Consider the following 22,455-nt stretch of genomic DNA (forward strand, 5'->3'; position numbering starts at 1 on the left):
GTCCTCAGGGAGAAGGGCGGTATATAAATTGAAAAATAAAATAAAATAAAATAAATAAATCAGGTTTACTACTTGTTTTTTGTTTCTTTCTTTGTTTGTTTCGAATGTCATTATTTTCAGTCTTTATTTGACTCTTAATTTGACCTAAAAAAGCAATTTTATCTACATTTAGGTTAGTATTATTTTTTAATATTTAAAGTGATAAACAGTTAACAGTTAAACTCATTTTTGTTTCAAGGTAGTGAAAAATGCTATATTGATGGAAATGAACAATTTGGGAAAAGAAGCTGGCCTTAAGACCTTTGAACAAGTAAGTAATTACCTAGGAAATTGCTGAAGATGATGGTTTTTGTGAGGAATTCAAAGAAGAATCAATGGAGAAACTATTGTTTTCTCCATATCATATTTCAGCTCCTGCTATGATGAATACCTAAAAGTTGTGTTGTCCCTAAATTCCCCTTCTATTTTGCCCCTGAGATTTGATATGCAAGATGAAGAATTGTATAATCCTTTGTGTTGAAAAGATGCTTGATTTCATAAACAGAAAAGTGCTATAGTATCTAATTTAGAACAGACTCTAATACCAGGATATGTTTGTGATCATAATCCTTCGTACATATTATGATTCCTAGATGTTCTGAGGTCAAATTGATCTTATCTTTTGCAATGGGTTTCCAAAAGACTTCAGAATATTTAATGGCATATTTCTGGTATTCTAAAATACAGAATTTGAACCTCCATTCTTGGCCTTTGACAAATGGCACACAATTAATACAATAACTATGTTTTGGAGGAATTCTTGGATTGTAATGCTTCATTTCTCATATTATTCCAAATTGAGCTAGCCCTTGGACTCCAGTTATGATTATAAATTCAGTGCAAGATAAGTAAGAAAATGAAATAATGTTATAGACCAGGCTTGTTAAACTGGCAGCCTGCAGGCTGGGTGCATCACACGCAGGCCATGCCCAACCCACAATGACAAAAAAATTGCGATACGCCACGTGACGTGATTTTGACACTTGTACTATAGACTGTCCCCTCTGTTACACTATTCTTTGATTTAACATTTGTCAGTAAAATGCTAACGCCCTTCATGGTACTTATATGTGTCAAACATTTTTAATTATGACAAAATATTTTCTCCACCAGGTGAAATACATCTACCTTCATCCAGAACTGTTTACAGTCGAAAACGGATTCTTAACCCCAACACTGAAATCAAGAAGATCAGATCTCGTCAAACACTTCAGGAGTCAAATTGATGCTCTTTATGCTTCTGACATGTAAAGGAATGAAGGCCACCTTGATTTGAACATATAGACAGGGGATTATGAAAGTGCCTAACTGGCAAAGGAAACTCCTAAAAGAAACCAATAAACATACTTTATGTGTATTGTTAGGAGGTTAGAGAGTCCCATTTAGTGTTACATGCCCAGGAAGACAAAGCAGACTGAACTGGTTTCAATTATTTAAAATCCCTGGGAAAACTACATTTTATTTTATAGTATAATCTTAATTGAAATGGAAAAGTATTGAATTGTTTAAAAAACTGAACTTACGGGAAAACATTGAACTCTATCACACTATTAAGAGAACATCATGACATTATACTTGTTTGATTGAGTTGCAATACACTAGATATTAACTGCATAACAAAGATAATGTATTATATAATGTTTGGGGGATTCTGTCATATCTTAAAAACTGTAAAATGCACTTCATTTATCTATAGGATGTACCACTCATAGATAAGCACTTACATTTATTGTATGTATGTTTTAAATTGGTATATCCAATTCTGCTAAAGCACAAAATGACTATATTTGCTAACTGAAATTTGCATATGAAAAATAAAAACCTAGTAAAAGAAAATATCCTAAAAATATTTGTCAATTTATCTATATACAAAGACATTTGGAATATCCAAAAAGTTGAACTCATGGTTAATTTTAATTTTACAGTAGGTTTACACTGTAGCCAAACAAACCACATGATATAATGATCTAAAATATAAATAAGATAAACAATTTTTTTCTTTGAACATAACTAATTTATTTCATTGGTGTCTAGATAGAATAAGTAAATATACTGTTTGCTTGCAATAATTAAACAATTCTTTATTTAAACTTATTTAAATTTTGACAGGTTCATAATTATTTTCAATTTCTCAATGTCTTAATTCTAATTTATAATTGCAATCTAATTAAAATTTAATAACCATTTGGTTAAATAGAATATATGTTGTATATCTCACTTGAGATATTACCAAGCATTGCAAAATAGTCCATTTCACAGTCACAAATTGATGATTTTAAGTATTTTCTATACTATTACAGACCTGAGATGATTTTCATGAAGTACATCAGGCATCTTTGCCAATCACAGATGCTAAAATAAGGTTCAGTACAATTTCAGGGACAGGATTAATGGAAAAAATAGGTATTTTGGGGTTGTTTTAGTAAAGGGAATTACATTTAACAAGATAACATTCCATTTTTTTTAGTAGCAAAAAAATTAAACAAATTTAGACAATCAACAATGTAAACAGAACGAAAGGTCCAATGTCAATGTCATGATTGTGTCATTATACATATTGTTGACTTCAAATAGGCTTGTAGGGTGGCTGCTTCATACTGATCATTTGCATTTAGGCTAAAGCAATATTTTGTTATCATCTTGAACCCATACTTTTCGCTACCCTGAAAATCATGTTCTGAATCTCAAAAACCAGCAATAGCTTCTACTAGCCTTTGGAAATTGAACATTGGAACATATTATCTTTTTTGAACAAGCAGCTTAAACTTTTTCTATATATTTTCCACCCAACTTAGTTCTGAAGCAATTCATAAAAGTTGTTCCTATAATCTTTCACATTGTTGGTACAGTTTTGTTTAATGTCACTGTTGACAAGTATTTATCCTTTTCTGTTATTAACAGCACTTTCTCCCATCTGCTCTTCTCTGAAAGACAAGTACTAAACTTTCATTCTTGCATGATGTTATAGACTAATAGTCTCTTTATAAGTGTAAATTAGATGCAGCTATAGTAGAATGTGCCACCAAAAGCAAGATCCTAGAAATGTGTCAGACAAGTGAAATGTACTAATGTCAAAATCCTTACTGAATTGGTAATTTGCTTCTCTATGAATTGTCTTCTGCAATAGGAGTTACGCTTCACCACAGCTTTCTTGACTTTCTGCCATTTTTTAATACTTCAGAGATAGTTGAGGATTTATTTTTTGAGCACAAATTCATGTACTTAAAATGATATCTTCAACATACATTTAACACTGACTAGCCGACCAGGCATTTCTGCATATTCTGCCATAGAGTAATATTTTCACAACTAGGTAACTTTAAGATATGTGGGCTTCAATTCTTAGAATTCCCCTGCCATTATGCTTATTGGGGAATTCTGGGAGTTGTAGTCCCTACTTCGTATACTTGTCAAGTTGGAAAAGCACTGCGGTAGAGGAATTTATTTCTTACCTTGAGAAGGAGATGGAAAAGGTAAAATGTTTATCAGACCTGAAGAGTAGAAAGAGCAGCCATATATTGGCCTATTGTCTTTAAAAGGGGTTTGTGTGCAAAGGTTTTGGATAAGCTTTCAATATATATTTCAATTAAACAATAAAGACAATCCTGGAATCCTTGTGATATTTGGTTTTTGACCTGGCCTACTTGAAGAGTTAACTACAATCAAATTATACTTCTCTATTTCAATTTTTAATACTTTTTTAATGCATGCATTTGTTTGATTATTGAATTTAACTGTAGAGTCTCATAGAAACTTGTCCTGAGGAGTATGTAAAAAACTTATAGTTTATCAGAAAGTTCAGATGTTGACTGAACATTACCTTCAGAAGGAGAAAGAAAGCAAGTGCTACAATTTACCCCTGCTGATTGGACATAACACTTCATTGTATCTATAGGTACCAGCCTGGAAAAAGTAATATAGTCATAATTTGATGCCACACATTATACTATACAAAAGCAAACAGCACTGTCATGGGTTAACATGTTGTGTGAATTGTTATCTGGTTTTGTTATTTTGTTGCAAAAATTCAGCAATATGTTCATCTCTAAAGATGCACCAAAGAGCAAATATAACCTTTTCTATTTTATTTTTAATAAAAATCACATGATATTAAAATTAAAAAAAAATCCAAAGCATCAGCTAAGTCAACTCAGCTGCATTCATTCACATAGTCCTTTCAACTTTCATGATGGCAACAGAATAATGTTATGGTATTTTGAGGAATGTAAATAACAGGAATATATTTTTAAGTGAGGAGTACTTAAACATCAGACAAAATGTAGCACATATGTTTCTTAAGATTATATAATAAAATTAAATTAAAAAATCAGGTCAAATGTGCTCTATATTGTGAAAGCTTTAATATGAAAAAGCGTCCATGGAATGGTTTCCTCCCTTTTAAAAATGGCAAAAGATGATTAGTAGTATAGCACTGAAGCTCCCATCCTTGCAAACACACATAATATGATCTATGTTCCATACATAAGAATATATATAGAATATTCAAGTAGAAGGACAGTGGTCCAAAGCAAACTTTTCCAAGTTATCACAAGGGTTATCTTGCTTTCTTTTCTGCATCCAACGGCTGATCTGATTCAGAATCATACAGGCATTTTTCCACACATTTTCTTGGGAACCAACCTCTGAGTCTCTCCCCATCTAACAGTGAGAAAAAACAGCAGAAATAAAAAACCGTATCACTTGCAGATTTTTCCTCCCTGTCCCATCATTATGCACTCTTGAGCCTTGTCGAAAACTGTGTAATATCTGCAAAACTAAACTCTTTTTTCAGTTTTCACAATTTTTCTTCAAGATGTAAGGTATGACTTAGATTTTGTCTATATTAACCATGTTGCTGTAGGAGTTGATTTTGAAGCATTACGTCTTGCATGTGAAAGGATAAAGAATGTTTCTTCTATGACAGTATCTACCATCCTTGTTTTAACAACTTGAAAATAAATGAAGTTCCTAATAGCACAAACCTACAGATGTCAGACTTGAAGTATATCCCATCATCTCTAAGGAAATATATTTAAAACTGCACTCTTAATTATTTAATCCAGCTGTTTAAATCAACTCAATTTTCTAGTTTCTAGATACACTTTTGGAATAGTTTCTAAACACTTTCTAAATTCTAAAATGCTGGAAACTGGACAAATTATCTATTTGGTATAATGGCATAGTACCTTTCTATCTTTAAGTAGGGATTTGTACCACAGATTTTCCTAAGTAGAATTCCTTAATTTCCTGTCCTCCAAGTCTGCTGAATTCATATTAAACTATTTCAGATTGGCTTTTTGAATTTTTGTTAAAGTTTTAATGGATTTTGCATTTGGAATCACTGAAAATAATGTACTTAAGACATAAAATGCATTTAAACTACATTATGAAATTGAAATAAGATACTCTAACTTTGAAACAAAGTAATTACCATTCGTTGGCAGGTCAGTAATTTTGTCGCCATACATCCAGTGCCAAAAAATAATAAAAAAAAGAAGAATTAAGAATTAAAAAGACAGTACTTGTTTACCTTTGCAATGTTTTTAAAAGTTGAAGTAATCATATATAGAGATACTAACTTCAGTCCTCGGGTGGCTAAAATGTGGTCTCCCTTGTGAAGGGCAATTCTAGGCTCTTCAGTGCATGGAGTCGTACAGAAAGTCCTTACACCTTTCGTGACAGGGCAAAAGGCACCATTATAGTCTTCGATTGCTTGGTACCGTACCTGGAAAATTTGAATTAAAAAAAAGTTGCTTAAGAGAATTTGCTGGTTTCAAACAATTGATTATAAAATTGTAAGAAGGCTAAGAAATTTTAGAATCAGATTATTTTTGTTGGTTCAGAAAATTTCGAGACTTTTTTTAATATGTGACATTGGCAAGCAATGCTGTTATAAGCTCAAAGATGGAAATAATATATATATACAAAATGAAAGAAAGAATTTTGAAATTAATGGATCCTAGTCAAGATGGTGAAATTGACTGCTTTGCTTAGAGACAATAATTTGTCTAAATTTCATGCAACGTGAAGGCCATTGTTAGATTTCTTTCAAGATAAACAAGAGAACCAAGATTTGGGTTTTGAAGAATAGATTGGATTTGCCTAGAGAAATATTATAGCTTTTTAAATAGAAAGTTATTTATATTTCATAATTTACTATCTTTTAGATAAAATTAATATTCAATGAATAGTATGTTGCAATTAGTTTTTTAAGATATTTTATAAACTGATGTTATTTGTTTAAGAGTGGCTGTTATATTTACTTGATATATAATATTTTGTCACTTTCAATTTGTTTGGTCATTCCTTTTCCCTTTCTGTTAATTTGTATTTTAATGTTTGATGTTCCAATATAATAGAAATAAAAATAAAATATATTAATGAGCAGCTGGAATTATATAAATCACCTTCACTTTTCTTTTAGATGCCAAAACTTTTTCTAATTGTTGTCACTGTGTAATTATATATTATTTTGATATCTAGGTTTTCAGACAGACGTGAATTATCTGACTTTCCCTCCCACCTCCATTTCACAATCTTATAGTAAATGTCTATGGTTAGAAACCAGCACCTGCATAGGAAGGTGTTCTTGAATGTAGCAACTTTCCTTTGTGCAAGTAGAAGAATTTTCAGATCAAATAAAGAGAAACAAATATGTCTAAGGAAACAGTTGCTGTTTGTACCTTTGAAGAACCAGCAATTGCTATTGGAAAATAGTTTTGCTATGAATTCTTATGTGTAGTCTCCATTGTAAACCATAGTTGCTGTTCTTCAGGAAACTACAGTAACATTGGGTTTAGGGGTCTCTACTTAACGTTTGTATTATTACACTCAATCTTTATGAAATGAACATCACACAAATTGCAGAAATAAATAACGTGCATGATGAAGGAAACACATGAAGATGCTTTGGAAGAATTTTGAGTAGTCAAATAGAAAGCAGGGGTTGAAATGTTATAGAGAAATTTAGGGTGTTTAAAAAGCCATTATGTCTCTTAGACATCACTCAGACACTTAGACAGTACTCAGAAAAGAACAATGCTATAGAAAGTTTTTGGGAGGAATGATAAGATGTAACAAGATATTATGTTTGGAGTGGGTGAACTTAATTTTATCTTTTTTAAAAAATGTATACTGACTCGATGTTTCGAAAATAAAAGATTTGTGGAGTATTATAATCTTATCTTGTTATCTGTCAACTATTTGCTCAAAGGTAACATATGAGTTTCTAGAGAACCAGTTTGGTATAATGGTTAGGGCATCAGATAGAAACTGAGTCCATATCTTCTAGCCCCATTTTAATCACAAAGCCAGTTGTTGTCTCAGCCTTAGGAAGGAGGCAATGGCAAATCACTTCCAAAATCTTGCCCACAAAGAGGCAAGACTGAGGCATCCAAAAAGAATTATTGAGTATATGATTAAGGTGGAAATCTATAAGTATCCAGAATGTATACAGACATAAAGCTCTGCAACGGAATGGCTTTTCCCATCTGCTTGACAGCTTTGACCGACTGGAAAGCAACTGTTTTACCAGAGAAGTCATGGTCTGTAGTGTAAAAATGAACTATTGATCTAATTGTTTGATATAAGTCTAATTTATAGGGTTCTATTCTGTAATATGCTAGTTTAGTCAAATGATTGGTATTACTTATTATAGACAAAAATTATATTTTTTTGTCAGGAAATGTTACTGGAGTTCTAAGACTTCAGAAGATATGTCTAAGGGAAGTATTTGTTCAGCATTTTCAATGCATTCCATAACTGGTAGGTTAATGACTAACCAAAACAGAATCAATTATAATTTTCAACTCAGAGAAATAGCTCATAAACAATTATTTAGAATTTCTTTTTCTCTTTTTATTTGATTCTTCTTTCTTGGTTCTACTTCTTCCCACTGAGCTAAAGGCATTTATAATATCACACACATCTTACAATAAATAAATTACCGCACATCTATAGAAATAACAATACTTTATGCCATAATGGCATTATTACAGTTTACTATTTTACCCAACATAGTGTTCTAAAATGAGACATGAAACCATGCAGTTCTTAATTTTCAAAGCGATATTATGCTAAGATCAATATGGCAATATAGACAGCAATGTGATGAATTGCTGATCACTTACACTTCTCACTCTCTTGTCAGCTTTCTGTTTTAACTGTTCAATCTGAAAGATATGAAGCAGCATTTTAATAAAGCCAATTTTTCAATGCATTTACTTCACATTTAATTGTAGGCGTGTAAAGGAAAAACAAGGGAAAATAGCATACCGTTAAACTGTATTGATGGCAGCCTTCTCTTATAGGCCATTCCAAGCCATCTCCGTCTGGATTTCCAGACCATGTAAAGACTTGCTTAAAGTTATCCCATTTGCTTCCCAAGTCATAAGGAAATACAAAGACTTCTTTTGTTTGATAATACTGAATGCGGTCTTTGGCCTGCAAGGAATGTATACAAATACAGTTGACAAGAAAAAAACCCTCTCAAATACATGAATATATTAGATTTCTAACATGGAGAAACTTTCATGTTACCCAATATTTAAATTTGTGATTATTGTAGTAAAAAATTAGAAAGGTTCAACTAAGATAAAAGAGAAATCCCAGGACCCACAGCCACATACAAGACAAAGGGATTTTTTGCCTTCTCTGCAGATTGCTATACTATTTGATATAATGCTAGAGCAGTAGCTGCAAATAAGAACAGAGAGGACAAAACACCTCTATATTATCTATCTAAGCAGAACCGTGATGTTTTGATAAGTGTGATGTGAGATAGCATATTTTAACTTGTTATTTAAATACAGTGGAAATTTTTTAAAATCACACATTAGGCCAAAATATTATTGGTTCAATTTATATTGAGTATTAAAAGAGACAGTTCTATTTCAGAAGTATTCAATAAAAAATAGTTGCACTTAGATAGGAAAATAGCTTTCTTTACAATAAATCAAACTATTTTTGATTTCATAATCTTTCACAGTGTTTCTTAAAAGCACTGTGCTGCTTCACATTAAAGTTCTTTACTGTATACTGACCTCTAGTGATGCAATGATATCACATATTAAAATTTATTTCTGGAATTATTTCTCACATTATTCTCAGAATGGATGTGGGAGGTGTTGAGTCATGTCAGTGGTTGTTATAGTTCTTCCCTGAAGGTACAGGGAGACAATTCTCTTTCTGAGTTTCTACGTGTACAATGGAATGGAGAGACCTTACCAATAAAAGTAACCAGAAACTAATTTTATGCAAAACCATTGTTTGTTTAACCATGACTTACTTAATGACAAAAGGACAGATTTATTATGAGCCAAGAGAAGTGAGTAATTTAAAAAAAATTTCAAGTTGGCTTAAACCCAACATTTAAAAGGCAACAGTGGTCATATGTGCTAAATTCTTCTTGTGATGAAAGATCTTAGAAAATGTGTGAAAAGGTCGTAAAAGACCCTGGCTTAATTAAATCATATAAACAGGAAACGGTGCACAGTACTGTTTAACAACAACTACTACAAACTACTACCTCTGTGGCATAATATATATTTAAATGAGTATGAGAATAATTATTTTTTACCTTTTCTTCAATCCATGATTCTATTGAAGTTTTATTCCTTAAAATGATTTTCATCTAAAAAAAATTACAAAGATAAGCTCATGCCTGAAGTGAGAAAATAGAAACTCATTCCACAGAAATTGCATTAAGAGCACTAGATCAAAAATGGTAAACAGGAAACCTTTAATGTTTATAATTTGAATGAATGCACCAATAATGCAATGTAAAATGTAAAAAACTTTGTAGATAAACAAGTAAATGGTATTTCTGGATTCAGTATACTCAAGAATACTTCTTCTATCCATTCCATCCATCCATTGTCCCATTTATTTTTTATTCCTAAACTAGCTGAACCCACTAACTACCAAAGTCTTGACATCATAAATAGCATGGCAAATAAGCAAAAATGCAAGAACCTTACATTTCCATAGATGCACTGATGTTTAGTTTTACTTTAATTTTTGAGAGTAAAAATCTCCAGGCGTCATCTGGAAAGTTTTGAATTTGTAACAAACACATGTCTCCCTATTATTCTATTATTCCATACCTTTGGTTAAATTATAAGCAATCTTAGGATTTCATTAATCTGCACTGCTATTTATTATTGTGCATCTGAACTCTTTTGTAACATCTGAACCAGGGGTGAAATGCTCCTGGTTCAGACCGGATCACCCGATCCGGTAGCGATGGCGGCCGAAGAACCGGTAGCAAAAATCCCTCCCCACTCCCATGCCCAGCTGAGCCGCACGATCTTCAGAGACTTTTTATTTTATTTTTAAAAACATTTTTTCTACAACCTCTTCGGCCGAAAAAATCCTTTTAAAAGTAAAAACAAAGCCTCTGCCGATCAGGCAAGTCAGCTGGGATCGTCAGAGGCTTTAAAAAAAAAGAAAAGCCTCCGCTGATCAGGCAAGTCAGCTGGGATCGTCCGAGGCTTTTAAAAGCATTTTTAACAACCTCTTCAGCCGAAGAGGTTGTAGAAAAAATGGTTTTAAAAGTAAAAAAAAAAACAAGTTGTCCACGCCCAGTCAGTCATATTACCTGCCCACCAAGCCACGCCCACAGAACTGGTAGTAACAAATTTTACATTTCACCGCTGATCTGAACATCTGAACCTAAAGTAAACCATCACTTACTTCCTTTTGTTTTTACACCAGGAAAATCCTTCCCTCTCATACTATTTCTTTCAGACATAAATGCCTTTCTTCTGTAGTGCTGCACAAGAAGCAGCTACTAGAAGAAAATCTTGGCAGTGTTAAGTTTTTGTTTTTCTAGAACAGCAGATTCAGAATTTTCGTATATAAGTCTCAAAATTTGTTTTAACTTAAGGAAATGATAAGAATCATTTTAAATGAAATTACAACTTTTCTTACTAGGTATAACCCCAGAAAAAAATAAACAAAAATAATGAGCTATATACACACAGCAGCGAGAATAAATTTTGTTCAACACTGAAAGAAAGATACAATTCCAAAAATATCTGACTGGAAACTTAAACTTGGAGAATATATAGCAATGGCAAAACTAGCAATACATATATAAAATAAAAATTTAATCAAATTTAAGTAAAAACAACCCAAATCACAATACTTTACACAGCATGCCAAATATGATATAGTCTGGTTTCTAAGGAGGCCTAAATATCTACAAATATTGTAAGTTAGCAATTGTATAAAAAGGAAGAAGTTAGGAACTCAATAATTTTTCTTTCTTTCTTGAAATTTCAAATCTTCTTAAATTTGCTTTGCCTATCAATCTATATAAGAATATGAGAGATAGATAGATAGATAGATAGATAGATAGATAGATAGAGATAGACAGACAGACAGACAGACAGACAGACAGATACAAAGCGAAAGGGAGTATATATTAAGTAACACAACAAAATATTAACTGATCAGTACAAGACTGAAACTGAGTACAAGAAATACTCTGATACAATTCTGCAGGGGGGTTTTCTTCTTTAATGTTAAGTCTGGATGAAAAGTCAAATAATATTATGCTTGTAATATTGATAATCTACATTGTAATTAATATTGATAGAATACTTCTTTCTCTTTCTTCTCTTGGCAACCTAAATCATCTAACCAAGAGTGTCAATAATCTTCAATTACTGTTGCGTACATAATATTGTACCAAAACAATGCATTGATTTACAAAAGCATAAAAAAAGGATAAAAGGAATTGTTCTGTCGTTTTACTACCTTATTAAAGCCTCCCTTTCCTTAACACTGTTCTCCTTCCTCTGCTGAGATTTTCACTTGAAAAATTATGGATAAATATATTTAAAAAAGGAAAAGGGAAATCCAGGTCTACCCTGAATACATGGATGAAATCTACATAACTTCCATTCCTGCTTTATATACAGTGGAGTAAAAACATCAGCTGCCAATCAAGCATCACCCGCACATCCATGAGAACAGGTTTTTTTATAGCAGAAGTGGGAGATCCATTGGCGTGAATAGTCATACTGAAGTCTTATGTAGCATGTCAAAATTTACACATTGCAAGAAATCCAGAATGGCAGGAACGTCTTAGCTAGTAGGACAACATACTCATACATTAACACATCTACATTAGGGCCATGTGAAACAGTTTGATTAAATTATCCCTTCAAATTAAAACTAAAATCACTGAATTGACTCATAGCATAGATCAAATAAGGAACATTTGTAATTTTGTACGCACATATGCACTAACTTTTAGTAACTCAAAACAAAACAAAACAACAACAACAACAAAAGAATTCGCTTTCACTTCTTTGAACTGAATCACAAATTCCAATAGGATTCTAGTTGATTTCTACATGTTAACATCTTCCTTTCTTTCTTTCTCTCACATCCACAAATACATATATGCATGAAGTCTTTGTTACTGATGAACATTTGAAACAGGAAAAAAAAGCTGTTTAAGAGATAAAGAGTTATGAAATTTAGCTTTGTTTACAGGTACCTCCCTTTTATATAAAGAAAGCATGTCTTTCCTCTGTTGCACAACTGATCATCTGTACAAAGACTCTTATCTCTACTCCCTTTAGGCTTCCTTAATTATAATGCTCATGATTATGAAATACACTGCAGCTAGACTGGAATTTCAAATTGCTGATTGGATATTTAAAACTACAGTCCAGAATTAAGAGAAAATAAGATGCTATAAGGCACTGAGAACTGTCTCCACCCTTTGAGCACCTCGTCAGAACATCTCTGTATCTGACTCACCTGGATAACAAACAACATTCCAACCGCTAGTGTAGTACCTAATGCCAGTCCCAGGGCAAATAAAGAGGCAGCAAATGCAGACAACTCAAAAGGAATTATTGGGCGGGGATCCCTCCTGGCTGCACTCATATCAATTTTCACAGAACTCCAGCCAAAGGAGACCTATTAAAAAGAAACAAAAGAGAAGAAAATTAGTAAGCAGCCAGCTGAACAGTTAATCCGCAGCAAGAACTCTCTAGTCTTAACTGTTTATTGATAGAAATTCAATCTTTAATCAGAGCTGTTTCCATAGTTTATGCCTAAGCCAAAAGTTATATCTTATCTGAAGGACATACAGTATCTGATTTATTGGAAATGTGATTAGTTAGACAGGAATAAATGACAGAGATATTGAATGCACCAGACTTATAGGTAACTTTGAATTTAAAGCTAAGCATTCTGAAAAAAAAACCCAGTAAATTCAACCCAAATTCTTTAATTTGCTATATTTTTCAACGGTTCCTAATTTCATAAGATGCTTTAAAATAGAATAACCAATTTATTGAATGACATTATCCACAATCTATTATTAGTGACAGAGAGGCAGTTGCAAAATGTAGCACAGAGTGCAATTTCTGAAGAAACATACTTTCCCTACCTTTAAGGACATAGACTCCTTTCTGATTAATTATTTAATTAAATTTTTATGCCACCCATCTCCCCTATAAAGTGACTCTGGACTTAAAATTAGGTTAGTGAAATATATCATATATATGGAAGAATGACTACTTCTGGATCAGATAAAGAAAGAATAAAGGATCTGGAGCAAAAACTACAACCTTTAAGAGTTCCAGACTGTCAGTATGAAGAAACTTAGTAGACAAAAAAATGTAATTTTAACTACAGCAAGTATAAGATAAGGTAGAATTATGAAAGCTGTTCTTCCGAAAGCGAATTCATACAATTCTGTGTATGTTTTAAAGAAGCAAAAACAGTATTTTCTTACCCTGTTATAAAGCTGCGTATACATGGTCATGACAAAAATAAAAGCAGCGTGAATACAGCCCAGAGGGGCTAGCAGAAGAAAGAGTGTAAATGAGGCATGATTCTGAAATCCACAGCAGTTATTAATCCATGGACAGTGGTGGTCCATCTTCATCACACACCTAAGAAGCAAATCCAAGTTTAATACAAACAGAGCGACTAGCAGCCATTCCTATTCTCATTCATCACATATTACTTGATGTCTAAAAGAAGCCTTAACTTCAGACAACACTGATACAGCACTGAGCCTTGGTAGTACAGTGGTTTAAAGAACCCTGTTATTAACACAGCTGCCTGCAATTACTACAGGTTCGAATCTTACCAGGGTCAAGGTTGACTCAGCCTTCTATCCTTTCTAAGGTAGGTTAAATGAGGACTCAGTTTGTGGGGGCAATAAGCTGACTTTGTATAAATATACAAAAGTATGAAGGCTATTGCTTAAGCCACCCTGAGTCTCCGGAGAAGGGCGGCATATAAATCAAATTAAAAAAAAAAAAAGCTGTAAGTATAACACGAGGAACATGACATGGGTTTTATTTTCACATTCTATAAAATATATGAAATGATTTGAGAGGGGTTATTGTTACATAAGTAAATAAGTATTAACTTTATCCAATGAACAGTATTTATTAGTAATAGTACCTGTTACATTTTCGGCAGTGATGTGAACGTGGTGCTTTGTAAGATTGGCATATTTTACAGTATTGAAGATACATGGAGTCCTGAGCGTTTTCCTAAAAACAAAGCAGTATATATACACACAGACAAACACATACATACAAATAGAAAATGATAAAAGAAACAAGTATCTTATAAAGTTCATCTATGCATTAAAGCAGAATTTCAGGAAGTAAAACATCTATAACAACTTTCCTGCTGAGGAACAAGCCTAATGCACAAGAACAAAAAATCAATGTAAATGTGTAAGGGTGGTGGAATTGATAAACTATAATCTCAGATATATTACCACCTTGTTCAATGAGTCTTATCTGCAAGCTGCCTTACTCACTATAACCTGTTTTTTCCCCAGAAAGAAACCAGTTTTTTTTTTTAGGTATCTCTTGCTTAGCTAGTAATATCCAGTGAAGAGATGTATCTGGTAGGAGTCAGACTATTATATATTCAACAAGTATCCACAAAAGTGCATAGATTAATTTCCCACTGGCTCCCATTTTGCTTTCATTCTGCAGATCCAAAAATTAGGTTTCCTAAGCCATTGCCTAACATAAAATCAGGACGCTGAAATATTATTTTAAGGGGGGGTGGGGTGGGGTGGATATACCATATTGTTATTTGCTTACTGGTTTCCATCCAATAGGAACATATCCAGGGCCAACAAACATGGCATTGAAGTAGTTATAAAGGATCATAATAGTCCAATTGATGAGCATGATGAAATTAATACTTCCTCCTGTTGTATCCAAAGGCCAGTACCACAGGACTGCATCAATGATAGCCATAGCAGAACATATTGCTATTACACTAAGTGCTATGATTGGTCCCCAGTGGCATAGTCTTTTCAGTTCATAGAGATTTTCAAATCTAATGATTGAACAAAACATTCCCATGCTGCATTCAAGTTGATTCTTATTTCATTCAATTTCTTTCAGGAACACATTTCCACTTGTCATACATTTTCATCTCTACTTGAATGGTAAGATGTCCAAACACTAATTTTGAAGCTGGATTTAAGCCATTTTTCACATTTGAAAGAATCATTAACTACAGGAACTCTTCATGAGTTTTCTTTTAAAACCTGAGCAAAAAAAAAAAAAAAGGAAGAAAATTTCCAACTGCAGCAACTACAAAATAAACATTGTTATTAGAAACAAATTGATTTGGAGCAACAGACCATGGTTCACTGGCAGAAAAATGGGCTATAGAGCACCCCACTTCCTGTTCTTTCTTCTCTCTCTGTCATAGTCATACTTTTGGCTCTGATCCTCATTTTGTATGAGTGTGCACGTGTGTGCTTTTTATTTTAAAAAAATCAGCTGATATCTGAACTGGAAAATTGATTCCAAGTTTGTTACATGTTAGAATAATTGGTAAATATTAACAAGATTATACCTTTTCTGTCCAATGTGGACCGTCTAGTTAATTATTTTGTTTAGTGATGCAAACATGGTTTATGAAGCAAATCCTGAAGAAATAATTTTAAATGTCACATTTCAAATACTCTTCAATTCCTCATCCTCATCAGTTCCTCATTCTAGGAAACAGCCCAAGAACTAATTTCAAATGCAAGTAAGAATTTAGATATGTTTTTTCTTAACGTATATGTCATACAGCAGGAGAAAACTTCAAAAATTGTTTGTGGCACTGCAGTGAAGTTAGCTCTTCATGTGGGAAATTGCCTAGGCTAGCAGAAGTTGCTGTTTTTGTCTATTTAGGCAATTTCTTTTTTTTTCCTGGCAAAAATGTAATAAAGTAACGAAGTATCTATTAAGCATCTGAAAATGTGTACAGCTTTCCACTACAAAAATGTTTTGATTTTTCACAAAGAAGAGAACAATCTGGTAGTCCACCATTAACTAATAATGAAAAAAATCCGAAGTATTAATTCAATGACATTCCAAATAAGTTCAAGAACAATAGGATAACTTATGGGCTCTGTGACACAAATACTGCTGGGAGATATAACTATTTGCTATACCTCCCTAGGAGTACAAGTAATTTTCAACTTACAACAGTTGACTTAGTGACAATTTGAAGTTACAACGATGTTGCAGAAAGTGACTTAGGACCATTTTTTCACACTTACAACCACTGCATCATCCCCATGGTCATATGATCAACATTTAAATGCTTTTCAATTGATTCATATTTATGACGGTTGCATCGTCCCAGGGTTACGTGATCCCCTTAGGCAACCTTTTGACAAGGAAAGTCCATAGGGACGTCAGATTCACTTACCAACTGTCTTATTAACTTGACAACTGCAATGATTCACTTTACAACTGGGACAGTAAAGGTTGTAAAATGGGGCAAAACTCACTTAACAAATGTCTCACTTAGCAACAGAAATGTTGGGCTCAGTTGGAATAGTACGTTGAGGACTATCTGTATTTAAACAACTCTGCTGTGGTCAATTACACTTTGTCACTGCTCTACGACCAGAAATTTTTTTTTGATTTGCAATACACCCTAGCAACTTTTCCACATGAAGTTAATTTATGCAGAATGCTTATGTAAGTAATTAAATGAAACAACGAAGAAGATCCCAGGGATTGAAATCCTTTCCCGCTTATTAGCTCAGAAAAAAACATCTCTGTGCCTGGAGCATCGCAATACAAAATTATAGCACGGAGTTCGTTTCCCTTTCTTTACGTATACCGAAGTCCAAGGAGGGCGCAACAGGCAAGTAGTTCAACAGGTGAAGCGCGGGCTACGTCTGCTTCTCTGCCTATTTCTCTGCCTCTTTTTCGCAATTTCAAGGCCAGGGAAAGCAGAAACGAAAACCCTCTTCCTCCTCCTCCTTCTCTCAAGGGTAAAACAGCTGACTGGCGAAGGCTCAGCAGGCAAAGTAAAAGCAAAGGCTGATCGCGGCGCAGCCTCTACCCATCCTCCCACGCTTAGGTTAGAAGGAGGGAGAGAAGGATCTGTAATCCCTTTGCTTCGAACGGAAAGGTCCGATGTGTCTACGACCGCCGTCAAAGCAGGACACCGCGCGGCTTACCAGCGACGAACCCCAGCCTGCTTGGTCCCGGGTATCCCCCGCTGCCTTTGCTTCAGGCAGACCCAGCCAGGGAGTCCCCCGTTGTCCGCCTTTATTTGCCGCGCTCTTTCAGCGGCTCCGTGCTCTACTTCCCCGGGACACCTTCATAAAACCCGGACATGCAATCCTTCCGTTCCGCCCTGACTTTGGAAGTGCCCTCAATAGGCTGGCAAGTGTCCTGGGGAAACACTTCCCCCACGGACAGGAACACATTGAGCATGAAAAAGAGATATTTCGATCCAAAAACCTTCCCCGGACCGCGCAGACTTCTTATTTTCTTAGCAGCGAAACTCCGACGGACGGTCGCCCTGACTCTTTCTACCGACCTTGCCTTGCTCGAAAAGATAACCCGGTGGAGGTCGTCACCTACACGGCGTCAGTCAGGAAAAGGTGCGGGGAAGTCTGTGGGACGGGGCAAAATAGGAAAGCGGAACCTCGGCTCGCGTCAAAAGCATCCGGGAAGACCTTGTCCGTGGGACTCAATCCGGAAGTCTCCGGCGGTGACAGGAGGAGCTTTATAGCGGCTGTAGTTGAGAGTTTTGGTGTTTCGCGTAAAGCGAGGATTGCTTCCTTTGCTTCCGTCAACGGCGAGCAGTTTGGCTGCTTGGAGATTCAAGTCTAGTTTTTTTTTTTTTCTTTCTTTCTTGCTGCTGCTGCTGCCATCATGTCCTCTGATTTCGAGGGCTACGAGCAAGACTTTTCGGTTCTTACCGCTGAGATCACGAACCGCATCGGAAAAATCCCCAAGTTGATTGGAGGTGAGTGATAGTGGGTGGGTGGCAGCCCTCTGCATCTCCCCAGCCGATGTCACGACCTGCTGCCTACCTGTCACGACTGTGGTCCTTTCGTGCCTTGATGATGTAATTAGCCTGATCATCTAAGGAAGAATCCTGCTGCTCAGACCCAATGATCTTTTTACCCCAGGATTCTGTTTCTCACTGTCGAGATACATATGGGATGCCTACCAAGGAGGACGGCTCCTCCTCAGATGATAAATGGGATGGCTTCCTGGGATGGCCTTTTCTTTAATCCCCTGTGGTTTGTCTTGCCCTGGCTTAGCTAAGGTTGCAGATCCTATGACTCAGCCTGCTCTGAGATATTACAGGACCTGAACTGGATAGGATGGTTTCTTGTGAAAAACTTGTTGGGTTTTGAAGTTACCCTTCATGAGCCTCTCTAGAGGCAATGTATTTGTACAGCACTTGAGACAAAACACATACTGGTTGAAACAGGGAGTAGTGTAGGAGAAAAATGGGATTTTAGAACATGTTGGAAACCAATCTATGTTATATCCTTTTCGGTATTACTTTGAAGTTTAGATCACTTTGTTATTTTTTGTTTCCCTTCATGATTACAGTTTTACTTCGCATGAAGTATGCTTTAGAAATAGAGTTTAAGCTAAAGATTCAAAGTGAGCAATGATGCCATCACAGACTGTCTTGTCAAATGCACAATTAACAATTACCTAGTGTCAAACACGAAATATGTACACAAAGGAGAGAAGCCCTTATTATGTCCTTAAACTTGCAACTTTCTAGTGGTTTTATGGATATAGCCAGGCAATTTTCTGGAAATAGTGTGCGGCCATGCAATTTTCTTATCAACAGTATCATTTGCCATGGCTTTCTTTTGGAATGTCTTTCAACTTCCCAGTCTCAGCCTATAACTGTGCAATTTTATGTCAGTCTTCCACAAACTACTAGCTTAACTCAATCCTTTGCTTCCAAGTTTTGCCAAAATTGGCCAGATTTCAGTAGTGCCAAGTCTTTACTAAGTATGGCTCTGAGAATAGAAATATTGTTCAACTAAACATCTATTATTTTGTTTTAGATGAGAAGAGACAGTTGGTTTCAAGTGTGGAAAAGCAGTTGGAGGAAGCAAGAGAGTTGGTAAGTTGTGGAAATAGTGTATTAAATTGTGGATACTAAAGGACCGAGACTGGGAAGAGTTTTTCCTGCATGTCTTGATAACCTTGTTAGTCTATCTGGTACCCCAAAATTAGTAGTTTGATAGCATCTTTTCAGACTAACACATTTTTATTTAAAAAAATTGCTTTCATGGACTGGGTGCATGATGGTTCAGTGGTTAAAAGACACTGAGCTTATTGGCTGGAAAGCTGAATGCCTGGGTTCGAAACTTGAGTGCCATGCAACAGGGTGAGCTCCTGTTATTTACCCCAGTTCCTGGCCACCTAGCACTTTGAAAGCATGCAAATGCAAGTAGGTAAAGAGGTACCACTTTGGTGGGAAGGTAACAGCATTATGTGCACCTTGATATACAGTCATGCTACAGTCATTTCTTCCTTTCTGCTAATATCTTAGGTGGGAGTTCCTTGTAAATCCATATCTTTCTTCCATACAATTGCAAGTTAGAATTAAAGGAATTTTGCACAATATTATTCCTAATTTCCTTGTCCGTAAAATAAATCACCACATCTCTAGGCAGTTGCCTTTGCTTAGCAATCCAGGAATTTATTCTAAAAGCTCTGTCAATCCTACAAAACACTTCCTCAGGTTGAACCTTTAAAATCCCAGCTAGAATTTCAGAAGATATTTTCCTTAAATCATCTCTATTATTTTCCTGCAAACCTCTCAGTCTTATCGCATATTCTGTAAAATTGTATTGGACCATGAGAACCTCTTTTTCAATCCTCTGTTGCAGATTTTCTACATTACCAGACATTTGGTCAGCATCCATTTTAGGTTTTTCTTCTGAGCTATTATCCTGAGTGTTTATCAAATCATTTTCAATTTTTTGAATTCTATTGTCCAATTCATCTTGAATTTCATCCATTTTAGACTCTAGTAAATTAGTATTTGTATCCAACTGTATCATAAATTTTGAAAAACCATTAACCACTTTTAAAATTTTTTGCTCCAAAAAATCAAACTTAGATTTTACCAGTTCTTTAATTTCCTGCTTAAATTCTTCAAGATGCTGATTCACAATCTCATCCCTTCTTTCAATCTCCTCTATGAGAAATTCTATTGTATCAAAATCAGGTTTCTGAGACTGAAGAGTTAAAACTTGTTCCTTTAAATTGTGGGTGAGGGAATCCCCCCCCCCTTCTTGTTTATCTGACTTTGTAAGTCTCAGTGCCATGTTTCCGCCCAGGCAAGCTTTGTTAAAAAGAAAAAAAAAGAGAAAACAAGAAAAAAGACTTCTTTCCAGTCAACAACAATATCAAGTCTCCAGAAAAAAAAAAGACAGAAAAACACAGGAGCGAGGTTTTGTCTACAAATGTAGCCAGTGGTATTTATTCCGCTACATTGTAATAATAGAAAACGGAAAGACTTTTCCTTTCTGCCTCTTCTCCAGCTGCTGCAAACGCCATTTTAAAAAGCTTTTTTCCCCTCCTTTCCTTTCCTCTTCTCTCTTAAGTTATTTTTTATTTTTAAAAGATAAGTAGAATACTTGCGGTTCAGTATTACAGATCCAGCTCACATTTTCTTTAAGTAATCTGTTAGATTCACAGGCTTGCTCTTGACGCCTAGCTCTGCATTAGCAGAGGTCTCCCAAAGCCCGGAGCGACGGCTGGGGATATGGGGCATCTCATCCGCTCCGTCCCAAAAGAAAAAGAAAAACTTTTGGGACTCTGCAGAGAGTTCTACCCACCCCTGCCGGCTCTATCTCCGTTTCCTCATGGAAACGGAGTTTTTTCGAGCCGCCGTTCCGTTGTGAAGGCGGCTCTGACAGGCAGTGGAAGCTGACGATCCCAAAGGAACGTCTGGCGGCGGCCAGCAGCAAACAGGAAGTCCTCTTTATTGTAACTTCTTAAAATTCTTTGTTTGTTAAGTCTTTCTGAAATAATTGAGATCTTCAGTTTCAGGTCTTCAGATGGTTTCAGCTATTCCAGGTCTTTAAAAGCACATTTTAAAGACATTACCATTATTAATCAATAAGGTACTTGTAATATTCTTATGTGTAACCTTCGCCTGCATAAACCCCCTGTCTTCATTTCCCTTCTCCCTGTAGCATCCCAATTGGAAACTTGGACTCTGTGCACCTGATGAAGTGAGCTATGACTCATAAAAAACTTAATAAAATAACATTTGTTAATCTGAAAAGATATTATCAAACTCCTCCAGATTATTGTATCCTTGGAAGCCGATAGCTAGAATCAGCAAACAAAAAACCAAACAGGAATAGGAAAGATTTGTGAAGAAATTGGTAAATTTGGGGAACTTATTTAAGGAGGTTTATTTGCATAATTGATAAGATTATTAGGTCTTTAGGACTCAGTGGGATGTGTCTGCTTGTTTTTTGAGAACACAGTTTGAACTGAAGGCCTTACAGATGCAAATGGATCATTTATCAGATAATGAACGAGTGGATGGAGTAGCATTGCTTCAGCTAGTTTAGTCCCAAATAGCACTTTTTAGAAGAAAGTTTATGACCTAGAGGACAGACAGATTGTTTACAATTTGTTGTTTACAATTTTTACAGATTGTTTAATCTTTTACACGTGTTACAAATTGTGGCATTTCAGAGTTTGCAACATAGATGGCAAACATACAGGAAGAATCTTGTGAGAATGATACACAGTGACTTCTGTTTTCTACAGATTAGCATTATAGTTAAATTATTTAAGGAAGAGTTAACAATTGTGTGGGGTTAACATGGCTCACTTTCTGTAAAAATATAAAATAAGGGCTATCATTTAAGTGGAAGAATTTATAAAGAAGGAGACCAAGTTACTAATTAAAATGAAATGAAAGGAAGATGTGCTTTCCGGTATATTATATAATGTGTACGTTATCTGGCTTCTTATCAGTTGAGCATGGATTGGGGGTTTATGTTCAGTCCAGTGAACTGACTCTCAGAGATCAAGTCAATTTCTTGAAATCCAAGATTGCTGTACTGGAGATGCTTAGATACAGTCAAAGAGGTATTAAGACACG

The 22,455-nt window shown here is 34.9% G+C and overlaps 3 protein-coding genes across 7 annotated transcripts in view; 2 read left to right on the forward strand and 1 right to left on the reverse strand.

Annotated features, from left to right (window-relative positions):
• The window catches only part of ACSL5 (acyl-CoA synthetase long chain family member 5), a 38,283-nt gene extending 36,445 nt beyond the window's left edge, over positions 1 to 1,838 (forward strand). The window contains exons 19-20 of the mRNA XM_070946284.1: positions 239 to 310; positions 1,153 to 1,838. Coding sequence (XP_070802385.1) covers positions 239 to 310; positions 1,153 to 1,290 — 210 coding nt within the window. The 3' untranslated portion in view covers positions 1,291 to 1,838. The remainder of the gene's footprint in view (positions 1 to 238; positions 311 to 1,152) is intronic.
• Positions 1,839 to 4,109: 2,271 nt separating this feature from the next.
• Positions 4,110 to 17,587, reverse strand: ZDHHC6 (zinc finger DHHC-type palmitoyltransferase 6). Of its 3 annotated transcripts, XM_070945862.1 has the most exons (11): positions 17,516 to 17,587; positions 15,138 to 15,592; positions 14,479 to 14,570; positions 13,799 to 13,958; positions 12,814 to 12,975; positions 9,617 to 9,670; positions 8,314 to 8,481; positions 8,169 to 8,210; positions 5,618 to 5,764; positions 5,471 to 5,513; positions 4,110 to 4,698 (listed from the first exon to the last, which is right to left on the reverse strand). In XM_070945862.1, exons 2-11 carry the CDS (start codon positions 15,402 to 15,404, stop codon positions 4,595 to 4,597), a joined length of 1,239 nt encoding a protein of 412 aa, XP_070801963.1. In that variant the 5' UTR covers positions 15,405 to 15,592; positions 17,516 to 17,587; the 3' UTR covers positions 4,110 to 4,594. The 3 variants fall into 3 exon arrangements, with proteins under 3 accessions (XP_070801963.1, XP_070801964.1, XP_070801965.1); XM_070945863.1 differs by lacking the exon at positions 5,471 to 5,513 and having other exon boundaries at positions 5,619 to 5,764; XM_070945864.1 differs by lacking the exon at positions 15,138 to 15,592 and having other exon boundaries at positions 17,516 to 17,530.
• Positions 17,588 to 18,066: 479 nt separating this feature from the next.
• VTI1A (vesicle transport through interaction with t-SNAREs 1A) overlaps positions 18,067 to 22,455 on the forward strand; it is a 283,339-nt gene continuing 278,950 nt past the window's right edge. For all 3 annotated transcript variants that reach the window (XM_070945215.1, XM_070945213.1, XM_070945214.1), the window contains exons 1-2: positions 18,067 to 18,312; positions 19,385 to 19,443. In XM_070945215.1, the coding sequence (XP_070801316.1) occupies positions 18,219 to 18,312; positions 19,385 to 19,443 (153 nt within the window). In that variant the 5' untranslated portion in view covers positions 18,067 to 18,218. The remainder of the gene's footprint in view (positions 18,313 to 19,384; positions 19,444 to 22,455) is intronic.

This window comes from Pituophis catenifer, unplaced genomic scaffold (assembly GCF_029215685.1).
Source record: "Pituophis catenifer annectens isolate HBS135680 unplaced genomic scaffold, rPitCat1.0.hap2 SCAF_6, whole genome shotgun sequence".
NCBI classification, from domain to species: domain Eukaryota; kingdom Metazoa; phylum Chordata; class Lepidosauria; order Squamata; family Colubridae; genus Pituophis; species Pituophis catenifer.